Here is a 23,884-nt window from a genome sequence, read left to right as displayed (position 1 = left end):
ATTAAAATAACTTATTTCCATGATTTTTTTTTTTTTGAATCAAATTTTCAGAAAATTTTTTTAATTTTTCAACAACTAAACTTAACTGAACTTAATCAATAATAAATTGAAAATTACTTTTTATTAAATTTTTTACATAAAAAATAAATAATTTAAAATTTAATTAAATTAATTTTCAAAAATAAACAGCAATTAAATATATATTCAGCAAATTAACAAAATTAAGTAAAATAAATTATTTAATTTTTTTTTTATTCATTAATTGTGTTAAGAAAATAATATTTGAAAAATTTTACTAAAATTCAAACTTGAATGTTTTTAAATTCAGAATTATTTTATTTTTTTACATTTTTTATGTGATTTTTATTTTTTTTAAGATTTTTTTCCATAATTTTTCATAAGAACTCAATAAAGTTTCATTCTAAATCTACTTTTCTAAAAAAAAATTTGAACTAAAATGAAAGAAAAATTGATTGAATTTTTTAAAAGTTCTTTGTTTAAATAAAATAAAAATAAATAAAATAAAAAAATAAAATAAAATAATAAAATAATAAAATAAAATAAAAATAATAAAAAAAAACCTCCCACTATCGACCATCACAAAAATTTCCACCAATTTTAATTGCTTCGCCGTCAAAATGGATGCCACTCGTCAACGTCGCATCGCGTCGTCAAAAGCGCCGAATAAACACAAAACAACTAGGAAATTCATTAAACAAATATGTGTCATGTTCCCTTTTATTTCATATTAATTTAATGCCTTCATGCCTCACATGTCATTTATTGTCGTGCAGTTCTCGTTCTCGTACTCTGTTTTTGCGGCGAAACTGGCAGCGCGCGCCGTAATGTTGATTGAAAATTTATGGTAAAATAAATGGTAAATTGATTACATTCAAAACATATTCCTATCATCATGTATCCTTCCACTTTGCTACGACTAAACGAGGACTCGGCGTCGCGCCGCGCACGAAAATATTTATATTCGCTTAGGCACTGAAGTTACACCGAAAACAACTCGCTACACTTTTGCTCAACAAATAATAATAATAGAATTTATAGAGAAAATTTACATAATTCATTATAATTTATTCAAGCAAAGAGTATCATGACTGCCAGTTTTCTCCGGTTGCCGACGGGCGGGATCTAAGGGAGAGGAATTTGGCAGTAGTAACTAATATGTGAATAAATGTAGCTGATAAAACGTGTTTGTGTTACGCGAAAAAGCACTTTATATTATGGAATAACAAAATTGATAAACATATGACCGACGACGATGATGTGAGTGAAAATAATACTTTTTAATTTTCGTGCGGCGCAAAAATTCCATTAAAACTGTTTATCAAAGGAAATTTTCCACAAGAAATAGCTTTTGACGACGGTTGACAAGGGAATCTTATTAATATTTTTGTCATAATTTTTTAAACTTTTATCATTATATTGTTACTTGATTTCTTTTGGGACGCGAGGACCTTTCTAATGTCAATCGATTGCCCGCAATAAAATGATATAATCGAATAATTTTCCGAGAAACGAAAACCAGACGTCTCCATTTGTTGTGTGTATGAGTATTTATTTTTATTGAACAGCGAGTTTGGACGCATGTTTTCCCAGAGGAGTGACTTTTATTAAAATTTACTGGAGCAAGAAAAAAATGTACGCGAGCAAAATGAAAAATTAAGCGAGAAATGGGAATGGACATTTTTTTGTCATAGAAGTAGAAAAAAAAACAGGGTTTGAAATTTTTTGACTATAACTCAAAAGACTTTGAGTAAAAAAAGCTTAATTTAGAATTTCATTAATTTTTATTTTATTTTTTGACAACTTGGTTCATAAAAATAATTTAGAAAAAAAATATTTTTTTTTTGCTAAGGCGAATAAATTTAATTTCTTCAATTTTTGTCCCATGAAGATTTTCATTCAATTTTTTTTTTAATTTTTTGTTTTTGGATTTTTTAACGTTTTTGGATGTTAAACGTTACTTTTTAGTATTTTATTAATTTAACATATTATTTTTTAAAGTTGAACTAAAAATTAAACAAAATCTTACAAAATTAAAATTTTTGAAAATAAAAATTATTTTTGTCACTTGACTTTAAAATTTTTTCACCTGTATTTAATAGAAAACGCCTTGTTTAAGCAAATTTACCTATTTTTTGGTAAATTTATTCGCCTAAGCAATTAATTTTTTTTTCTAAAATTTCTCAGATTTGGCATAATTTTTCATATTTTTTGACACTTTTTCATAAAAAAAAGATTTAAAAAAATAATAATTTAACTGTAAAGTGATATTTTAAAAATTTATTGAAATAGATAAATAAGTTTAAATTAATTTTTATTTTGTTTGATTTAATCCATTTTTTTTAATTATTTTTTTAAAGGATTTTTTTTTTAAATTTTTTTGTTTTTTTCAGAAATTTTGATCCCTTTAACGAATATCAAAATTATTAATTAATTATTTTTAAATGATTTTTTAACACATTAAAAACCCTCAAGTTTTCAAAATTTGAAGGCAAATATTTTTTTGTATGAATCCGATTTTTTTAATTTTTTTTACCAAAAATGAGTAAAATGACCAAACAACAGAAAAAAACAAAAAAGTTTTAGCAACATAAAAATATTTGTGGAAATTTCATAGCCAATAATTTTTTTTAAGGTTTTTCTTTGACTTTTTCTTTAGTTTTTACTAAAAAATCAAGTAACAATTTTAACTTTTTATTCAAATTTTTTGCCGGACCTGTAAATAAATTAATTGTCAAAAAATATGGATGGTTGTACAGTTTTGCGCAATAAATATCAATTAGCATTCATAGACAAAAAATAAGTTCATAACGTATTGTTCCCCATTTTTCCAATAAAAAAATATGTGTTCCCGCACGTTTCCCGCTTTTCACACTTATCTCATTGTATTTTGAATTTTTGGTGTCATCATTAATGAAAAATCTATCTGAATTTAAACCTGTTTCTTTCTTTTCTTTCCATTTTCTGTCTAATCTCTTAACGAACACCATTTCCTCGTCCTAAACACCGAAACAACACAAACAAAACACACGAAAATTCATAAATCTCGCAAAAAAAAAACACACATGCCAAAATTGAAACATAAACAAAAAAAAAGGTTGCTTCGCTTCGAGCTACACAGACTCAGTTTGAGACGCAAACGCAGTATTATCTTGCGCCACTCACACGACAAACAACCAGCCACAAAACATGACAATATCCAAACTAATGGTGGTTCATTGGATCGTCCCCAGATCGACTTGTCACGCAATCGGTGCTCTCGCTGCAACTTTGAGCTGGGACGCATTGTAAATCGTGGCGCCGCATGCATCAAGTGTAACTTGCGTGTGTGCAAAGCTTGTCGAGACTTTTCAGCAAACCTTAAAACGGACGACTGGATTTGCGTGGTTTGTCACAAAAAGTATCTGTGAGTACAAAACCTGTAATCGATGGGGCGTTTTATCGCTGTTTTGTGTGCTTTTAACTGTGATTTAAAAAACAAATATTTTTTTCAGGCTGTTCCAATTTTTTTTTTCTTATTTTCTGTGTCCCTTTACTTATTTTTTTTTTTTTCAAAATTTTAAATTAATTGAATTTTTGAGAATTTTATTAACAAATTAATTAATTTATAATAAATATAAAAATTATTTAAAAAATTATAAAAAAAAATCTCAACTTTTAAAATAAACTCCAAAAAATTTTTGATTTTTTGAAAAAAATCGTAAAAAATTTTTGAATTAAAAAAATTTTTGGTTAAAAAATTAGGTCATAAATCGTAATCTCTACGGTTTATTAAAAAATCGTTAACTAATTAAAATATTTAATTTAATTTAATTTTATTAATTTCAAATTTAAATAATTAATTTTTTATTGGTGCCAAAAAAATAGAATGAAAAAAAACATATATTTTTTATTTAATAAATTATTTAAAAATTTGCTTATAAATCGTGATAAATCATATTTTTTTTATGAAAAAAAAAATAAATAATAATAGAATTAGTTATAAAAAAAATTGTTTTAAATATTTTAATTTAATTTTTTTTATTAATTTTAAATTCAAAAAATTATTTTTTAATTGATTCAAAAAAAAAAATATAAAATTCAAAAAAAATAAGTTAATTATAAATTCTAAAATAACGAACGTTAATTCTTTTCAAAATTTTAATTTTTTATTAAAATCGAGATTAAAATAAATTAATAATATTTAAAAAAAAATTATTAAAAAATTATTAAAAAAAATTATTTTATTTAAATATTTATTTTTAATTAAAATTATTATTTTTTAAAAAATGTAAATACTAAATTATTAAATATTTTAAATTTAATAATTTTATTTGTTTAATATTTTTATTTTTTCAAAAATGGAAGAAAAATGTGAAAAATAATTTGGAACAGCCTTTCAGGAAAAACAAAATGTTTAAATAAACATTAAAAAAATTTCCATGTTATTTTTGTCTCATATGTTCGATGTTTACAAATATAATACTTGCATGAACAGAACATGAAACAGACATTAAAAACGGCTCTTAAAATTAAATTACTGTATATTTAAATAAATATTTATTTATTTTATTTTTTTGCCGTGCCGCCTTATTATTTTTTATTAATATCATTAAAAAATCAATTCAATTTACATTGTAATTTATTGTCTCTGTGTCCGCGTTCAAGCACTACGCCCGCGAACCTCAATCCAAGGCATCAATTAATATCGAATAATTGTTAGCGCATGCATTAAATAACGTGCGTGCCTCGATCGATTTCGAGTATTCTCGCGTGCTTCGTTTATTTGTCCAATTTTTCAAGTACATTTTCGCCACAACACACCTCGGCACCTTGAACTTCTCCTCTCTCGGAACAGCAACTAATCTTACCTCACACTCACACAAAATGCCACACACAAAGTAAATAAACAAACAATCGTTGATGACATCCAATTTCACGCCCATTCATTTGTGGGAACAATCAACAGAATTTTACAACATTATTCAATCTCACTCGAAGACGTGATTCAACAAGTGTGTGACAAGTTTACCAACAAAATATGCGAGAAGCTGAAGAAATTCAAACGATAATGAAGTTAAAATGATGCGAAATTGACCATTTGACCAAAAAGCAGAAAAAAAATTATGAGGAAAAAAGATTTGTCCAAAAAGTGACACGGAAATTGCTATTTAGATCACGTTCCGTTTGTGTCAAGGACCCGCTTTTCAATGTTCAATCAAGCGGAATTAATCGCATTTGTGACCGTCGTCGTTTTGTAAGATCAGTGGCGAGGAAAGCACAAAGAAGGCAATGAACTTGAGGAGAATTTGTCATGAACATTTTGTAATAAAAATGTCATTTTTTATCCGTTTGCTTTGATGAAATACCAAAATTAGGTCTGAATTTAGTAAATTTTCCATTTTCTAGCTATTTAATTTTTTTCAAAAAGATTTTTAGGGTATTATAATCAAAAATTAATTTTCTGATATTTGCTTTGAAATAAACCATGAAAATTTAAACAATTAAAAAAATCAAGCAAAATTTATTTTTTTGACAAATTTTTGTGATTTTTTTAAAAAGAAAAAAAATGTTTTGTTTGATTTATTGTATTGAGCAAATTTTTATTCTTTGAAAAATCTTTGAAAAAAAGAAAAAATAATTTTCCGGGATTTTTCAACAAAAAATTTAAAAAAAAAATTTGATGAAAAAAATTGAAAAATTTTTATATTAAATTTTAAAATTAATTTTAATTTAATTTCTGATATTTTCTTTAAAAAATCATGAATATTTGAACAATAAAAAACAAGCAAATTTTTTTTTACAAATTTTCGTGATTTTTTTAAAGAAAATTTTCGGAAAATTTAATTTTTTTTAAACTACAAACAAAAAAAAAATCAGAAAACTCAGAAAAAAAATTCAGAAAAAAATATTTTGTTTGATTTTTTGTATTGAGAAAATTTTCATAATTTTTTTAAGGAAAATTTCAGAAAATCAAAATATTTTTATTAAAATTCGAAAAAAATTATTTTGCGGAATTTTTCTATTTTTATTTTATTTTTTTTTTTTGAAATTTAAAACACGGAATTCAAATTTAAAAATACATTATTTTTTTTTAATTTAATACCTTAAATTATCATTTAATAAAACGTGGAAAAATTTTACAACTTTTAACAAAAACTTTTAGAAAAAAATTTGATGAAAAAAATTGAAGAATTCTTAAATTTTATTTTATTTATAAATGTTTATAATTTTATTTATAAACAACAAAAATTTTTTTTAATTTTTAATGAAAAAAATTCAAAATTTTAAGCTTTATTTTTTGGGAAATTTTCGTCTCTGGAAAAACGACATATTTTTTAGATACGTCAAATCCTATCAAATAACCAAAATCCATAATAAATCAAACCCAAAAAATCATCAAAATGTCTTATTTGACCTAAAATATTGTTCCCTTAAAGCTTTTTTATTAATCACAAATCGCCTTACGGAAGCGAAAAAAAAATCGCTTGTCTTACAAGAAAAAATTACGTTAAAATATTCGATCAAACATCAATTTTTTTCTTACACTTCATCTCACTCCGTCGCATCATGTCAGTCACACGACGAAAAAAAAAACGTCAAAAAACCATCTTCGATAAAGTTCTCCTTCCACTCGTTTACTTTCCTTTTTACACATTTTTCACGGAAAAAATCAATCTATCACCCTCTTTTTCTTCATTTTTATTTTTTCTTCACGTCTTTTTCCATCATATTGATGATGATGATGATGTTGCTCATTTTCAAAAAATAAATAACAAATTATTCAAATACTTAAGTGGTGACACACCCTCTTTAAGCAACTTTTGGGATGAATTTCATCTTTAATCTAATTTTTCATTTCCATCCCATGGATAAGTGTGCCTACCGGATATTTTTCTCTTTTTTCGGTCTCAAGGACATTAATTTTGATTTCGTTTTTTTCTGAAAATGAAAAACGAAAGTTGTTATTATCACAAATTTGCCGCAATTAAAATTCGATTATGTCGTATACATAAGTAATTTAGTTTAATGGAATAGACAGGATAATTATAATTAGATACATTTCAACGTTCTAATTACGATAATCTGGCTTTTGTGTAGCTAAAATGGTAGCTTGTTGTACAAATTCGGCGACAAAAATAAATGTTTCGAGTTTATTTTTAAGCTGGATAAACTAATTTTAATACTCACATGTAGTGGCTGTCTATTTTTGTACTTTTACCCGAAAGCAAGCATGAAAATTAAAGGTCGCTTGCCGCGCTAGAGTAATTTGATGTTTGTTGTTCGTAAACAATTTCATTATTTTTTTGGTTTATTTAGCTCTTGTCCATTTAGCTACTTGACAGTGTTTCGTCGAAACTCGAAGCTTTCAAGTCTTTTTTTTTCATGTGGGTTTTTTTTCTTTACTTCAATAACTCTCGACTGAACTGAGAAAAAGGGCTAAAAATAATTGAATTCGAGTAATATTACAACAAGATCTCTTGAAATTTAATTAAAAAGTCGTTTGGCTCGGAAAAAGGGAAAATATTTTCATAACTTTTTAATTTCCCTAGAATTTCATTCGAGACGAAATGTGAAGCCGAAGCGTAATAAAATAATATGAGAAGAGCAAAAATGCTAAAAATTTTTAAGGTCTTTTTTTTGTGCAAATAATTGTACTTTATTGTATATATTGTTTTATTAGGAAGAAGTATTGCAAGGTCATTATCATGCTGATTTTTGTTTTATTTTGTCGTTTTTCAGTGAAATGCAGTCAGCAAAAAGTGAGTGGATGGACAATTTTGCGGGCGATAGACAACGTCGCTCGTCAGTGACGCGAGAATATCCAACAAATGATGATGCAATGAAAAAAATTAAGCGGTCATGGACGATATCAAGTAAGGTTTTTTCTCTTAAAAGGTCTTAAAAATTTATTTTAATTTTGTTTAATTTACCATTTATTTTATTACTATTTATTTTAATTTACCGATTAATAAATCAAAAAGGGTGAAAAATTTGACACAAAAAAATGTTTTAAAAATATCTGTTTTAAAATTAAATTAAAAATCAAATTAAATTTTTAATTAAATTTATAATTAATAAATAATTTTTTAAATAATTAATTAATTAAATAAATTAAATTCTAATTTTAATTTAATTAAAATTTAATAATAATTATTCATTAATTTAATAAATTGATAATTTTTTTTATCAAACTAATTAATTAAATTATTTTATAAAAAATCATGAAATTTCATCAAAAATTTAACATTTTAGATTTTGGATTTTTTTATTTGATGAAATACATTTTAAATTGATTTTTTCACAATTTTAATTTTTTTTAAATTTTTTGAAAATTAACTAAAATTTTAATTATATTTTTAACTAAACTATTTAAATTTTTTTTTTAGAATTTTTTTTTAATAAATTAAAATATTTTGAAATTAATATTGAATTTCACTGTAAGATTATGGATTAAAAAATAATAATTTTAATACATCTGATAAAAATAAAAATATTTAATAAAAATCAAACATTTTCCCTCCCGATTTAAAAAAAAAATTTTTGCATAAAAATCGAAAAAAAACTTGACTAATAAATCGACTTAAATAATTTTTTTTTTCAATTTTAAAATTTGTAGCTCCTGATAACGATGGCGTTCCAGCGATCATCACAACCGCTGCCAGTCGCAATGGATCTCACTTGAACTACATGAAGGGACCTGAGCAAGGGAGTTACCCCTCATTAATACGAATGCCTCCCCAGCTGCAGGTCCAAAAGGGCTACAACTCCGAAGAGCTCGTTTACGAGAACAATCCAACGTCACCGCGTCGTGTCCTGCGTCAAAACACTCTGCCAAATCCGGATTCTGGCATTTACTACCCAAACAACCCTACGTTAGTGCTGCCCGTGTCACCGAAACAATCGATCGTTAGTCCGCAATACAGTCCGTATCACACGGACAACGAAAACGACGATGCGGAAAATTTACAGCCGAGTCCCCCGACATCGCGATATGCGGTGCGACGTCAATCCACATTACCAGGCCTCCCGAGCGAAATGAACATTGCGTATTTCTCGACGTCGCCCAATCGGGCATACAGTCGATCGCCCGAAAGACCGGCTCCCTTTGTGAGACAATCTACATTCCCGTCGCAAAATAGTGGCGGCGGCGAACTGTTGCACATTCCACGTCAGTTGCCCACATCGCCAAATCGCTTCGTAAAGTCGCCAGATGGCGGTGATGCCGTTGTTCCCGATGCCTACCCAAAACGACAAATGATGATGCGTCAAGCGACGCTCCCGAATCCGGATCAGCATCACAAGTTGCTGCCGACGTCGCCGCCGCGCCAATTGTCGCCCGGCTATCGAAAGGTATCTCCCGAATTCGTTAGACAAAACACCTTGCCCAACCCAGAGCCACCTATTAGTAATAATGTAAACTCGTTGTCTGTGCACCAGCATGGCCCGAAATTCTTACCGATATCGCCACGCGCCAAACAAGCTTTTCTCTTTCCGCAACCCGGTCCCACGCCCCGACCTTTTTTGTCACAACAGCATTTTCCAATTGTTTCTGATGAACCTCAAAATGAGGTTCGTGAATTGCAGAGACAACACTCGAAGATGATCAAGGTGCGGAGTCACAGCAACGAGGAATATTCCGTGAATAAACAGGCGGTGCCGCCGCAAGAAGGACGTCGAATGTTGCCGGAAATTCCGCCAAATCGATCGCCAAAGTAAGTTTTTTACCATTAAAAATCTCTTTTTATGCGGTCACATTGAAACCCCATAGTTAAGTAAAGTTACTTTAACCAGGGTTAACCAGAGTATTAAACCAGGGTTACAAAAGCTTTTAATATAAACCCGTGTGAACAAAACCTACGTCTTTTTTTAGACTTTTCAGGACGATTTCATTACGGTGCATTATCGCTTTAACTCAATCTCAAATTTTGAAAAGGGAAGGATATGGAAAATGTTCAATCAGGATATTTCTAAACCATTTTTCATGAAAAAATTCGTATGATATCGTCAAGTTTTTTAATGTGGTGCCAATACTCAGCCAATTTTAAATAAGATGTTGGTGTATTTTTAATGTTAATTGTTCTAAGTTGATTGTTTTGAAAGCTTTCAATCGATTCTATTTAGTTTTGCGATTCTTGCGAACCTGTAGACCTTATTTAGTTTTTGAAAAATATTTTGCATTTTTAATAATAAAAAAGTCGTCATTTATGATACGTCAAAAAATATCGAGTTATGTCCAGATAAATTATTATTTATTTAAAAAAAAATATTCATCTCAAGAAATTCTCGATGCCTTATGAAGCTCTTTGAAATCAAAAAGAAAAAAAATGAAAGAAAATACCTTCCAATTGAATGGTGCTGTTAACATTTGCAAGAATATTAAGATTTTGACATTGTTTTTATATTCCCTTATTTTTTTTGCTAGCTCTGCTTCATACTCTTTCAGTTTTGAAGTGAAACATATATGACAGGATCTCCTGGCACTTATTTTAGGACATAGTAACCATTGGATTTTACATGATATAAACACATTCTTATAATTAGATTATCGCTGAAACCCAACTTTGCTACAATGAGTATAGACACGGCGCCTACGTCACATCCCACATTTGCCATAATTCGACGTCTTTTTCCGTTGGATGACGGTAACTCCATGGCGTTACTCCCAATTTCATCCAATCACAAAAATCTCTTGACTTGTGGGTTGATTTTTGACTACTTTTTCGCTCCAAGAGACTTTAACGACGTCATATTTGGGGAATCTCGGCGATTACTGCCCAGCTCACGACCCAAATAGACTTTACGCGATCCGACAAATGACTTCTACGTACCAAACGACTAAAATTTAACTCCTACAGCTTTTTTTTTTCTAAAAATTAGTTTTAAAAAACTTAAAAAATGAAGAAAATCATATATAACGAAGATAAATATTGAGAGAAAGTTAAAAATTTTAAGTAATAAAAAATCACGAAATTTGAAAAAAAATTGTAAAAAAAAACTTTTGCTTTATTTAAAGCAATTGAGCAAAAATCACAAGTTTTGCGAACCCTGGTTTATTCGACCATTTATCTATTTTCATTAAAATTTTTAACCTGACCTGAAAGTTTTCAAAAAATCATCTTTTTTGTATCCCTTTCATTTGTTAAAAATAAAAATCAGACAAAATTATTGGGTTTCAATTGAAATGACATGAATCTGAAATCTAAGAATTTTAATATCAATTAAAACTAATAAAATTTTCTCACCTTTTCAGACTCGTTCGTCAAGCGCACGTCAAAGAAGAACTAATCCGAGCAAACTCCTCCACCGAAAAACGATCTCCCGTCTTTAAAACCTTCGCCGAAGCCAAGCAACCGCTGCCCCCACAAATGCTCGACACGAAAAACGGCACCCAGCCAATGAACGTTGCCAGCAATTACTTTGATCCTGCATCAGCAACAACTGCAACAACAACAACAACGGACGAGCAACCCCTTAACTACGACAGCGGCATCTCGAATCCGTATTACGACGAATACAATAACGGCAGCAACGAAAGCATGAAAGTGGCCGGTTTGCGTTCCGTCGTGCCGCAAAGTATACGAAATGCCGAAGCAACTTTCGCCACAGATCCCACATCCGAGTACTACTTTCAGCCGCAACGACGTCGCAAATCACGCGAACTGCCAGTTCCGCCGGAAGCGATTCCCGCGCATGTCGTCGATGATGCCGAGGGTGCCCGAAATCACCGAAAACCCGAAACGATGCGATCAATTTCGGAAGATACGGCCGCGGGTAATGCGAAAAATTCCAAAGTTGTGCCACGACGCTCGATGTCGCACCCGGAAAAGGAAAAGGCGGCAGCTGAAAGTGCGAACGGCAGCACGACAGATGTCACGAAAAAAGTTCCTATTAAGACGTCGCTGGCTGAGATCCTGGAAAAGAAGAAGAAAGAATCAATTAGACGGAAAATTCAGTGCAAAAGTACGGATCAAATGGAGTATTCGGCATCATTGACATCAAGTAAGTAACTTTTTGTGTTTTTTTTTTTGTTCTTTTGAAGATTTTTTTCACGTCTTTTTTTTCTCTTTTCTTTCAAGTAAAATCCCATCATCCGCACAATCAGGTCCTTGAAAAACAAGACTCTTCAAAAAGTTTCGATGGTGTCATCAAGAAGGTTATTCTGAATGAGCAACTGAAGAAGATCGACAGCCAGGACGAGAACAAGTCACAATCAATGGATGAGCGGATGTTCGTTGACAACAGCATACGAAAAGCGAGTATCGTCAACGACGCTGCCAACGGCGAAAACGGCGAAGGCATCTTCAAGAAGATTTCCGTCTCGGAAAAACGCTTAAACGACAAATCGCTGCGACGTGCCGACGACAATAATGTAAGCGACTCGGAGGTAAGTGTATGTACCGACCACGCAGTGAGACGTGAAATCAGAATTTGATCATGAATGAAATTAATGTTTCATCTTGCCCCAAAAATAAACCGCAAAAAGAGTAATTTTACCTTAATTTGGCCGCACAATGTACATTTTTGCAACGCACAGTCAAAAAAAAAAAGATCCATCGACTTGTTTTTGAGTTGTAATTATTGTTTATTTTAGCATAAAACCACACTTGGTGAAGCAGAAATTCAAAGTGCTGTCGAAGCGGCTGCCGTCATATTCAAAAAGGTCGTGCTCCAAAAGCGCAATGCGAAAAAGCAACAACAAACGGATGAAGGTGAGTGTTTTTTTTTACGTGTCTACTTTTTTCTCTCTCGGTTTTGGATAACAAACATTTATTCACATTTTTCCTCTTAACTAACGGGGTTAATATCGTATTACTAAAGGCATGTAGTGGTGATGGTGGTAGCTTTTTGTTTGTAATTAACTCAATGTGATAGACGAGAAATGCGAAAAAACGACAATAATGGCGTAATTGTGGTGTGGTTACTCAAATTACGAGAAAAATGTCTTCTTGTTGAGTGTTTTTCCATTAAAATATAAAAATTTATGGAGTTTTTTGCGGAGATTTTCCTCCGAATCGTTTAAAACGCTAAAAAAAGAATTTCTCTTAAAAACATTAAAATTAAGAGAAATTTGTTGAATGCCCTTTGCGAAACCGTTAATAAGGCGCCAAACATTAAAATAAAAATTTATTAAGACTGAAAAATTTTAAAAATTATAATTACCTGAGAAATTTACAAAAATCATAGAGAAATTTCAAATTTTTAAGAGAAATAAATTTGGTAAAAATTGTAAAAAAAAAAATTAAATTTCAATAATGACTTAATCAGTATTTTTTTTGTTCAATTTAATCAATTTTAAAAAATGATTTTGGTTTAACTGATATTAATTCAAATAAAAAATTGTTTGCAAAATTAAATTAATTTTAATTAATTAATTATTTAAATTATTTTAAATATTATAAAAAAAAATCTCGAAATAAAAAAAAAGCTGCAATTAATCAATTTTAATTTTTGTTACATTTTGTCTGACTTTTTAAAATTAATCAATTTTAATTTTTTTATTTGAATTTATATATTTTATTTTATTTGACTTTTTGAATATAAGTATTATTTATTTAAACAATAAAAAAAAATTCATGAAAAATAAACAAACAAATATTCAAAATAAAAATAAACTTATTCAATAACAGTAAAAAATACACGATTTTCATAAAATTTATATTCATTGCATACTCAAAGGCGATTTAAACAAAATCGAAATTTTTCTATGAATTCATATAAATAATTTTTTTTACAAAGGCGGACGAGTGTAATTACAAGCAACGGAATGTTGTCTGCATGGGATGCAAAATATCTTTAATATAATTCAAATACCCGTCAAGGAAGCAATCTCGAGGTCGTTCTTCACAAAGAACGCCTGGTTGTTTGTTTCAAGTTAAAAAAAAAATTGTCCCAATTTATTCATTCCTTCTTCCGAAATGTAAATTCATATAAATCAAAATAAAAAATTTTGTAAAATAATTGCATAAAAAGTACCAAATTGAATTAAATTGAAATTATTTTCCCACGAAAATTTGCTTGCTTTCTATTCATCACAAGAACAAACAAACAAACGATGGTAGAGAAAGAGAAAAAGATGAATTGAAACAAAAACAAAACAAAGTGAACTCAATTAAGCATGTTGTATCGAAGAAGACAAAATTAAATTAGTTTCTGTTTCATCTTTGTGTATCTTCTATTTTGTTGGGGATTCCTATTATTTCATTATGTTTATAATTTTATTTGGTTGTAAATAATTACGACACGAAGCAAATAAAATTTTAAAGTTGTCGTTAAACTAAAAACTTAAACGCATTCATTTTTTTATGAAGTTTTTTTGAAATATGAATTGGTTTCAAAATTTCGTTTATTTTGTTCATTTAATTTGAGATAAAATTAATTTAATTTATAAAAAAATATTTTTTTTTGAATTTTATTTATTTCTTTAAAAAATTTTTTTTTCTAAAATTTATTTTTTTTTAATTTTTTCTCAAAATTACAAATTATACATTTTTTTAACAAAATTTGAAAAAAAAATTATTTTTGATTTTTTTTTTATTTAAAATAGGCTAAAAAAATTAATTACTAAAATTTAAATGATTTAAAAAAAAAATTCTCAGAAAAATTCGTTGTTACTTAAATTCCTATTAATTTTTCTCTAAAAATACATTCAGTTATCTCATATCAACAGACAGGTTACAAGACAGGCAACATACCTCTTATTTTGAAATTTTCCGTAATGCATTTAAAATAAAACATACAATAAGAAGAAACCACAAATTTGAACAAAATGAGTTTAATGACGTTGCTTTTGTTTCACATATGAGTAAAAATGTTATTAATTGACAATAAATTAAGTAATTAATGGATGAGAGTTTATCATTTCTGTATGACGTTCGAAAAAAATATACAATTTCGCCTTCTCAGTAATTGTAACAGCAATAAATAAAGCACGTAAATATTTATCATCCCACATCCGAAAAAATTGTGTCACAATTTAATAATTACTTTTACAAGCATTCGCGGTAAATATTTTTTCAATAATTTTTTTTTCATGTAAAAATAAATTATTTATTTATAAAATCATATCAGGAATGTTGTGGGCAAAATTTAATTTACGAACCATTGAATTTCTTATCAAACTACCCTCGAGCGTCCATTTTGTTTTTGTCTTGTTCAATTACCTGTGAAGCCTCTTTATTATTATTCGCATGTGGTTTGAGCGTCTATGCGAACACTTAAAAAGAACGTTTTTAAGCCCTATTTGTTTCTTTTTTTGTGAACATTGACCACGTGCTGTCTAGTTTACCGTAACATCTGCTTTAATTTATAATTTTATCCAAACATGCAATTCATGGGTGACTATGGTAGCGATCCGTGAGAGAAAATTGCAACATGAACGGCGGTATGCATTATTTATTGGCAGAGCAATGTTCAGCAAGTGGGCAAGCAATAATGGTAGACCGAACGACTTGTAACTAAAAAATTGTAAATGTAAACAATTTGTGAGTGACTAACACTGGTTTCATGCATATTATTTATTATTATCGTAGTTTTTCACTGTGTGCACTAGAATTTATTCATGTTTATTATAATGAGGAGTAGGAGTTATTGTTAACTCGGTGTTGGTGGAGGCTGTTGTTGTAAATACAAAAAAAAACAAAAATGAAAAAAAAAGTTTAAAATGTAAACAAGAGAGCATTTATTTCGTAATATAAATGCTAATTTTTCGTTCTGGAGCTCACTTTTCACTTTTGTTCTAGAATTACTACCAACCATGGCTTAATGTATTCATGACTTGTGTAAAATTTAAATCTTGCTTATTAAAAAATTCTCTCTTTTGCACCGAAAAATGCAAGGACTCTAATTAAAATGTAGCAAACTAACAAGGAGTGCGGTGACAATTGTAGACAAACTAATTTACTAACAACAACAAAAAACAACGTAGCTTTTTGGCATGTATGACTAACCATAAAATATAATGAATGAGCATAAAAAGTGAGTGCAACCAATTAATTAGTGCATCAAATTGAATACAGGTGAACATCAACGGAACCGGAAACTTTCATTGTTTAGTGGTTCGGTTATGACAGACGAGCAGCAGCAGCAGCAAGTACATGACAATGATCTCTATGGCAGTTGTGGTGATGATTATAAATTGGTATTTATCAGTTCTGACTCGTCGGGTAAAGAAGAGGAGTTGGACGATGCCAGTTCAACGACATCTTCGCCAGTATCTGGGTGTAACAGTATCTCCATGGACGAATGTGACTGGGATTACTTTGAGCCGGGTGCACCAAATGCCTCCTTCGTGACAGGTGTCATTGCTAATAACAACAAACCGAAAGATTCGCCTTTTAACTCGCCGCTTTTGACACGACGCGGCCTAAGTGAGTCTCCAACTGTGAAAGAAAGTGATAGCGAGGAACCCATTGAAGCGAAATACATCAAGTACGATTCCGACGATTACCTTTATGGAGCAAAGAAGAAACGAAAATCGTGTGTTACGCGGAGAGGAAGTACATGCAATTGTGGGACCACAACGCAATATGTCCCAATTCCTGTGCCAGTTCCTATAATTGTGCCGCTTAACTCGACTACGGAAAAAAATCAACATCTGTTGCTCGAGGATGCACTTGATACGGAGAATATGCAAAAGGCAATTCAACAGCAAATTTATTTATGGAATAATGCAAATACTGGTTTGTTGTTGCAGCAGCAACAGCAGCAAAAGCATAAACAATACGAACATAATAAAATACACACACGACATAATAACTCATCCAAACGATTAACAATTTCACCCACACAAATGCACCAGCAACACTCAACAATAAAAAACGAGTGTAAAGAAAAAGATATTCAAGAGCAACCCGTACAAACCACATCAGGTACGGCGTTTCGCAACAATGATTCCATAGTGTACGACGACAGAGTTTTGTATTACACAAATACAGATCTAGTCAGTACCGGCTTGACCGTTGAGCAAAGCACAACTTCCACTAATTGTTGTACAAATAAGAATAAATTAAGTTTATTCATGAGGGAAACAGGTGAACGCCAACAACTATGTTGCAGCGATGACGACAAATACGAAACTATAAAAAGCCTCGCAAGTGCCGTCGTAAATGAGACACTCGCCTGTGCATCCAACATGATAAAGAGCGATAAGTTTAGCAAAAACAGTGTTATCAGTGATAAAATTGATGAAAAAGATAATAATGGCACAATCGTAACGCCGAACAAAAAACACCTGAACAATCAGCGCGATGATAAAAGCGTCAACAATCGCAATAATAACGTTGAAAAAGTCGCTGTACGCAACGACGACGTCGATTGTACGTTAATGGACAAAAAAGAAGCCATGCAAGTGGAAACAATAAAGCAGAAGAACAGAGAGAATAATAGTAGTGTTGTTTCGTCCATTCACGCGACCGGTAGTGACATTAATTTAATTAAACATTCAAGTCTTGTAGTCGAACAAGAACCGTCTAACGTCACGGACGAAGAAATGATTACAATTAGTAAAATTAATACACAAGAACCTGACGAGGGGTACTTGGTGTCTGAGAGCATCTTTTCGTCGGATCAAGAATCAGAAACGGATTCCGAAACAAGTTTATGTGACTCGCTCAAGACACCGGTGCAACGAAGTTATGACATTATCGGTACCTCTCTCGCCTCGAATCTCATGGAAGACGAATCTGATGCGACGTCGCGTAATAGCTCGGCAATGGATCAACGTAGTTCTGATTCTGGAACAGATACCGATGACACTGGTACCGTCGTTGATCGTCGAAAATCCAAGAGATTCACAAAAGTTTTTGTCGTAAACCGCAACGATGACGTTTCCTCCGACGATAACATCACACAATCTTCCAATTCCAGTAACGATGACGATGATTCCAGTGATAATGACACCGATATCGATCGAGATTGTGGTATTGTATTAAATTATATGAAAAATTTATCAGACAATGATGAATTGCCATCGCAAAAGATGGAAAGTAATGTTGTCGTCGTTACTGCGGAAACAGATGATACTGCGATAAAATTAAATTATGTCAAATCGATAGCTGATAATGATGAGCTTATTACTGGAGACAACGTGATGAATCAAGAAGATTCCTTTGTTCGTGATGAAAAAATAATAATAAAAAATACTCGCAGTAACAGTACATTGGCATCGTCGTTTGATGTTCAAACAAAACAACTGTTAATTAGAAGCGATGCGGATAATGATGATAATAACGTGCAGCAAAATGTAAAGAGTAATTGTGTAGAGGCGAGCATTAGTTCTGACCTCCATGATCGTTCATCTGTTGAAAAAACAAAAGTTACTCAAGTGGTGAATTATCTAAAATCACGTGAAATGGACAACAACATGGATTATATGAGCCATATGGTTATGCCCTCGAGTCTAGAAAGTTTCACAGACAAACTAGAAATTTTCGAAGATAAAACAATGGACCGAAAATCCATCCTCAAAGATGCAGACGACACGACGTTATGTTCGATCGAGTCATCGATGTCTGTTGATATTATCAATGATGGCGCAGCAACCAGTTTTATGCAATCGAATCATGCATTGAAAACCGAAAGTGCATTTAATTTATTAGCAGCATCGGCAGCAACATCAACACAGGTTAGCAGAAACTATGACGTCAACACAAATACAACCTGCGCCGAAAATACAGACAGACAACACGAGTTACGCTTTAGTGGTGATCGTACATACACTAAACCAGGTGTTTTAAAATACACGAACGACGACGACGACAACGTGCTTACCTGTGAAAGTTGTAAAGTAACTAACGAAGGTTGCAACACCAACACATGCAAGAACTTTATACAATACAGCGATATTTGTACGAAAAGCACACAAGAGAATACGGAGAACGGAGGGTCCGATACGAACACGATCACTACAACAGTGTTAGATACAAACGAGCTGTCGAGTGTTAAACACGTCTCAGACAATGTTCCGCAGAAATTTAACTTAACGACCAACAATAGTAACAACAAATATAAAAGCCTTGTAATGATCACGCAAAATTCACGCAATAACAATAATGGCAATTTGTCAGGACAATCTCAAGTGAGTATTGTCACGTCAGATACGACGCATGTCGTGACAGATCAAGATGATACAGTTATTGTAAAACATACAAATTGGGAACCTGGTTCGCCGCCTACGCCCGATCAAACCAGTCAAAATACATTAGCTGGCTACTTTACACTATCGCTCGAGCAAAATTGTGAGCCGTATACGCGTCGCGCAGTAAAAATAACATCTAATAATATAACCAAAGATGATGATAGTGCTACTACAACTATTGAAAAGCAAGAAAATGAATGTGAAAATGGCAATGCCAATGTTAGTGCAAATAATACGAAAATTAATGAAAATGTAAATAATGATGAGAATGTAAGTGCAATAAATACAACAAATAATAATGATAATAGTGAAATAATGCAAAATATGAGTAGTCTCGATAATACAAGCAATAGTTGTAGTACAAGTGAAAGTAACAATACCAGTGAAAATGTTACGGTAGTGACGGGCGCGAATACTTTGTCTGCGGTTGTTTGCCTCGAAGACGGATTGGCAGACGATGATTCCTGGGTGGAGGAAATTAGTCAAGACGAGGAAGACTTTGCAACGACGACCGCAACAGATTCCGACTTGGATTCGAGTGAGGAAGCCTCCTTAATGGCTGCTCTCGATCGTGAGGAAGAATTGCGCGGATATAATCGCGTGTCCATTGACTTTACTTTGCACACGATTATCGAAGAAAGTTGCGAAGAGAGCGATATGGAGAGCATCACGAATGAGCGTCGTAAGAATCGAATGTCTGCATCAGAACTCGAAAAATATTTCTTCTATGGTCTAGCTGAGGGACATTCAGCACCTCAAACAATTCCAACGCGAGAAGAATCTCCCTCAGAAACAAGTAGTTTATGTAGCGAGGGCTTAGACTCGCTAGGACCGACAGAAGAACTCTCAAGCACTCCAAAGAACACAGAATCTTCAGACATGGCTTCGTCACGCCTTGAAAAATATTTCCTTACTGGCTTTATGGGATTCAAGTCCGAGAATCGCGACTCTGATGGAAGTGGCAGTGTTGGAAGTGACTCCGAAGGACATTCGAGTCCTGAGCAACGGCGTAAAAGACTTGTTCGTGCCCGGGGCACAGGACGCTCACATAGTTCCTCTCTCGATAACTTACTTGCCAAAGAAGATGCCGAAAATAATCGACAAAGCCAGGAAAATCTCGTTACGGAATCAAATAACTCGTCGGAAACAGATACGTGTGACGAGAATACGCTGCACTTTGAGAAAAGTGAAATGTCATATGACACGGCAAAAAGAAAGAAAAAGATGGCGAAGAAAGTAGAAACGATGACTGACGAAAGTCAAATTGTCAGCAGCAAGAAAGAAACAAATGAAGCGAATAAAACCGATGAAGACGAACGAAAAACCCCTCAACAAGACTTCTTACTTCTTCCACCAAATCTTGTCAATTCACGAAAACAAACAAGTCGTGACAGTGGTTTCATAGGCAGCAACGACGATCTCCTAAAGAGCGAAGATGTCTTGAAATCACCAGAACTGAAAATTGAATTGGAAGAAATAGAAGAAGAGATGAAGTCTGATATAAAGGAAAACGAGTCAAATAGTCCACAATTAACGAAAGCTCCAAATTTACCACCTTTATCCCGTAAAGATAGTTTTAATAACTGGAGCTCTGATGAAGAAACGAACCTTATGATGTCCAAAATGAGACAATTTTTCAAAACTTTAGTCGCTGCCAGTGCTAATGCACATCACATGGCAAACAGTTCGAGAAATTCCACACCTGTTCTGAGCGCAACGAGTTCTCCCAAAACAGGAACTCCAGTAGCACGTTTCAAAGCTCGTAACAAGCCACCGCAACTCGTATATTTTGAAAGTGAGTTAACGCGTCTTATGAAAACTGTGCCTGGCATTCGTGATGACCAAGTACGTGAGATTGTCGAATATTTGAGTAGCGAAGATACGTGGTCCGACTCATATGATTCCTCGGATTACACAAGCTCTGATTTGGAAAATGGCGTAATTTCCGGAAAGAAAAGCGAATTGCAGGAACAAATTTCTGCGAGTTGTCAACAAATCATCAATAAATTTGAGAATCCAAGTACAACGGTGGGCGACGAGGAAGGCGATATCGGTGACGGTGGATTGTTGATCGACGAAGCGCACGGCTTGAACAAAGAAACGGCTTTTGTCTATCAAAAATTAGTTGCTTCCTTGAGTAAACTCAGCAACAGTAGTGACGATAAGCCACCGAGTATTAACAATTCGCCACCGTTGATTGCCAAAGTAATAAATCACATTGGCTCACGTCTTGTTGCACTTATGCATGAAGTGAGCAGTGGTGAATCTCTTGCCAGTTCGTCGCCTCGCTCAGCAACGCGTTATCATCGGAAATTACAGCAGAAAATTTCCGCAACAACGACCGAAGATGACGACAGCACATCTGAAAGTAACAACGATAAAATTGATGAGTTTATGAATTTGTCTCGGAGTAAAAGTCACGATTTGCTGTTGGCCGAATCGAAAGTGCATCAATTGAAATCGAGTACGAGCGACATTGGTGGCGAGGAACGCGGCGAACAAAGCGACTACGAACGCTTTTCCTGGAGAGGTAGCTTTGAGTCGGCTCTTCTGGCGCCCAATGATTCCCGTACGAAATTAACGACACTCGAAAATAGTCAATCGCCTGCGTCAATTCTTGCCGCTAAACGTCGATCAGCTGGCGATCTCTTGTTCAACTACAAAAGCTTGAGTCGCGAGCAACTTGATCGTGTTCGTAGTTGTGGCAGTATTGGCGGCGACGATCTCGAATCGACAAAATTGTGGACGGGATCAAATCAGCCGCAGACGACACAACGCCGTCGTTCAAGTATGACAAATTGTGACACAGATGAGTCGAGTGACGATGCAGAAGCGAGATTAGCATCACGTTCGACGCTGCCACGTAGTTTGCAACACAATATTACGCCAGCTAGCACAAATTCACTGCCACGATTGTCTTCCGGCTCGTCATCCTCCACGAATAACGTCCAATCCGCTTCAAGTGGAATGCAAAAATCACAAAGTGTGCATCAAATCCTGCAAAATAACGTTAAAAGTGCGCGTTTCCGTGCACCTGGATTCAATCGACAAGCAGCACCACCACCAACCGCACCAAAAAGAGCAATGTCTGCTCCCGGTCTACAACCCATGTACATTCAAAGACGTGATCGACGTAACAAAATACAGAATCAATCGTTAGGTGAGTTAATTTGCATATTTTTTCTCTTTTATTTAAATACCAACAACGCATGTTTACTATTATGTCATATCATCACAGACACATTACTTATGATAATAAGTCTCAAGCGCGCTCTTTTAAAAAAAAGCTACTATTCTAAATAATTGCTCATCGTAAATCAACACTTTCTAACCTTGAGTCGGTTTCTTGTTAAATACCTGCTCGGCGTGTTGTTTGCAAACTTTACGACAAATTTCGTGTTAAAACACAAGAAATTGTGCACAAAACCGGATTAAAGCCGTACATGAGAACAAAAACCAGAATTTTTTTATTTTTGTTCCATCGGTCATAAAATGAAATCCCTCGTTGCCCGGCAAAAAATTTGCATATTAATTTGTGCCATATGCAGGTACATATTTAAAAGTAAAGCTACTTTATTTGAGTTTTTACATCAAAAACGAAAATAAAAAATGGGCACATAGCACATCAAACTCAATTGAAAAGCGTAACAAGGCCAGATAGACATTCGGAACGCTTTTGAGTGTTTTTTTAGATAAATAAATAGAAAACACAGTTTGAGATAAAACAATCGATTGTCGAAAGACAACAACTTTATTCAATTCATAAATGAAAATGCGTTTTGTTATTATTTTATGAATTAAACCAATAATAAAAAGGCCTCGTTTCAAGGCAAGTTTTGAACTCAAAAAGACATTTAAGTGTTGAATTATTTTCCGGTGTGTAAAATGATGTTTGTACATTTTCTTACATTCCCAGTGGGATGAAATTGCTTTTCTTTAACGCCTTGAATTTTTAATAAATATTTATAAAAAATAAGGCCCTAATTTTTTTCAAAATTAAAAAATAAAATAAAAATCAATAAATAAATAAAAATAATTATAATATAATAATTAATTAAAAATTAATAAGATTAAATATTTAAAGCTCTAATAAACTTTAAAATAATTTTTTTTAAAACAATACTAAATAAATTGTACTTTTTATTTTTTATTAATTAAATTCGAATTGGTAAAATTAATACTTTAATTAAAAATAAATACATTTTTGGAAATCATGAGAATTATTGTCTTTGAAAATAAAAATTTGAAAAAATTTAACATAAAAAATTAAATTAAACGCATTTGAACTCACTGAGTCGAAATAGTGTTTGAATGGTTTTTAGGATTTCAAATTTTCCCAAATTTTTAATTTCAAAGACAATAATGATTTCCAAAAAGTTATTTATTTTTAATTAATTAATTAAAGTATTAATTTTACAAAAATCGAATTTAATTAATGAAAAATAAAAAGTACAATTAGTTTTGTTTAAAAAAAAATATTTTAAAATTTATTAAAATTTTAAATAATTAATTTTATTAATTTTTAATTAATTATTATATTATTATAATTATATAATTATTATATTTATAATTATAATTATTTTTTTATTTATTTATTTTTTTTTATTGATTTTTATTTTATTTTTTAATTTTGGCTTTATGTTTTACAATTTTTTTTTAAATCTAATTTAATTTCAAAAGATAAGAATTTCCAAGAATGCAAAAATTTAAACGGGGCACATTCATTAATTTTTTTGCAACGCGCCGGGC

General features: G+C 31.6%; 2 protein-coding genes across 2 annotated transcripts in view; both read left to right on the top strand.

Annotated features, from left to right (window-relative positions):
* The window catches only part of LOC134833847 (SH3 domain-containing kinase-binding protein 1), a 76,794-nt gene extending 73,592 nt beyond the window's left edge, over nucleotides 1-3,202 (top strand). Inside the window, exon 9 of the transcript XR_010162136.1 lies at nucleotides 3,116-3,202. The gene's annotated coding sequence lies outside the window, so the exon portion shown is untranslated. The remainder of the gene's footprint in view (nucleotides 1-3,115) is intronic.
* Nucleotides 1-23,884, top strand: part of LOC134835260 (uncharacterized) — an 82,866-nt gene that overhangs the window by 31,165 nt on the left and 27,817 nt on the right. Inside the window, exons 2-8 of the mRNA XM_063850132.1 lie at nucleotides 7,741-7,874; nucleotides 8,618-9,713; nucleotides 10,543-10,701; nucleotides 11,252-12,000; nucleotides 12,078-12,385; nucleotides 12,593-12,710; nucleotides 16,017-22,295. Coding sequence (XP_063706202.1) covers nucleotides 7,741-7,874; nucleotides 8,618-9,713; nucleotides 10,543-10,701; nucleotides 11,252-12,000; nucleotides 12,078-12,385; nucleotides 12,593-12,710; nucleotides 16,017-22,295 — 8,843 coding nt within the window. The remainder of the gene's footprint in view (nucleotides 1-7,740; nucleotides 7,875-8,617; nucleotides 9,714-10,542; nucleotides 10,702-11,251; nucleotides 12,001-12,077; nucleotides 12,386-12,592; nucleotides 12,711-16,016; nucleotides 22,296-23,884) is intronic.

Source organism: Culicoides brevitarsis, chromosome 3 (genome assembly GCF_036172545.1).
Source record: "Culicoides brevitarsis isolate CSIRO-B50_1 chromosome 3, AGI_CSIRO_Cbre_v1, whole genome shotgun sequence".
In the NCBI taxonomy this organism is placed as follows: Eukaryota; Metazoa; Arthropoda; class Insecta; order Diptera; family Ceratopogonidae; genus Culicoides; species Culicoides brevitarsis.
The sequence above is the reverse complement of the archived record's forward strand: the minus strand, read 5'-3'. Positions and strand labels throughout refer to the sequence as shown.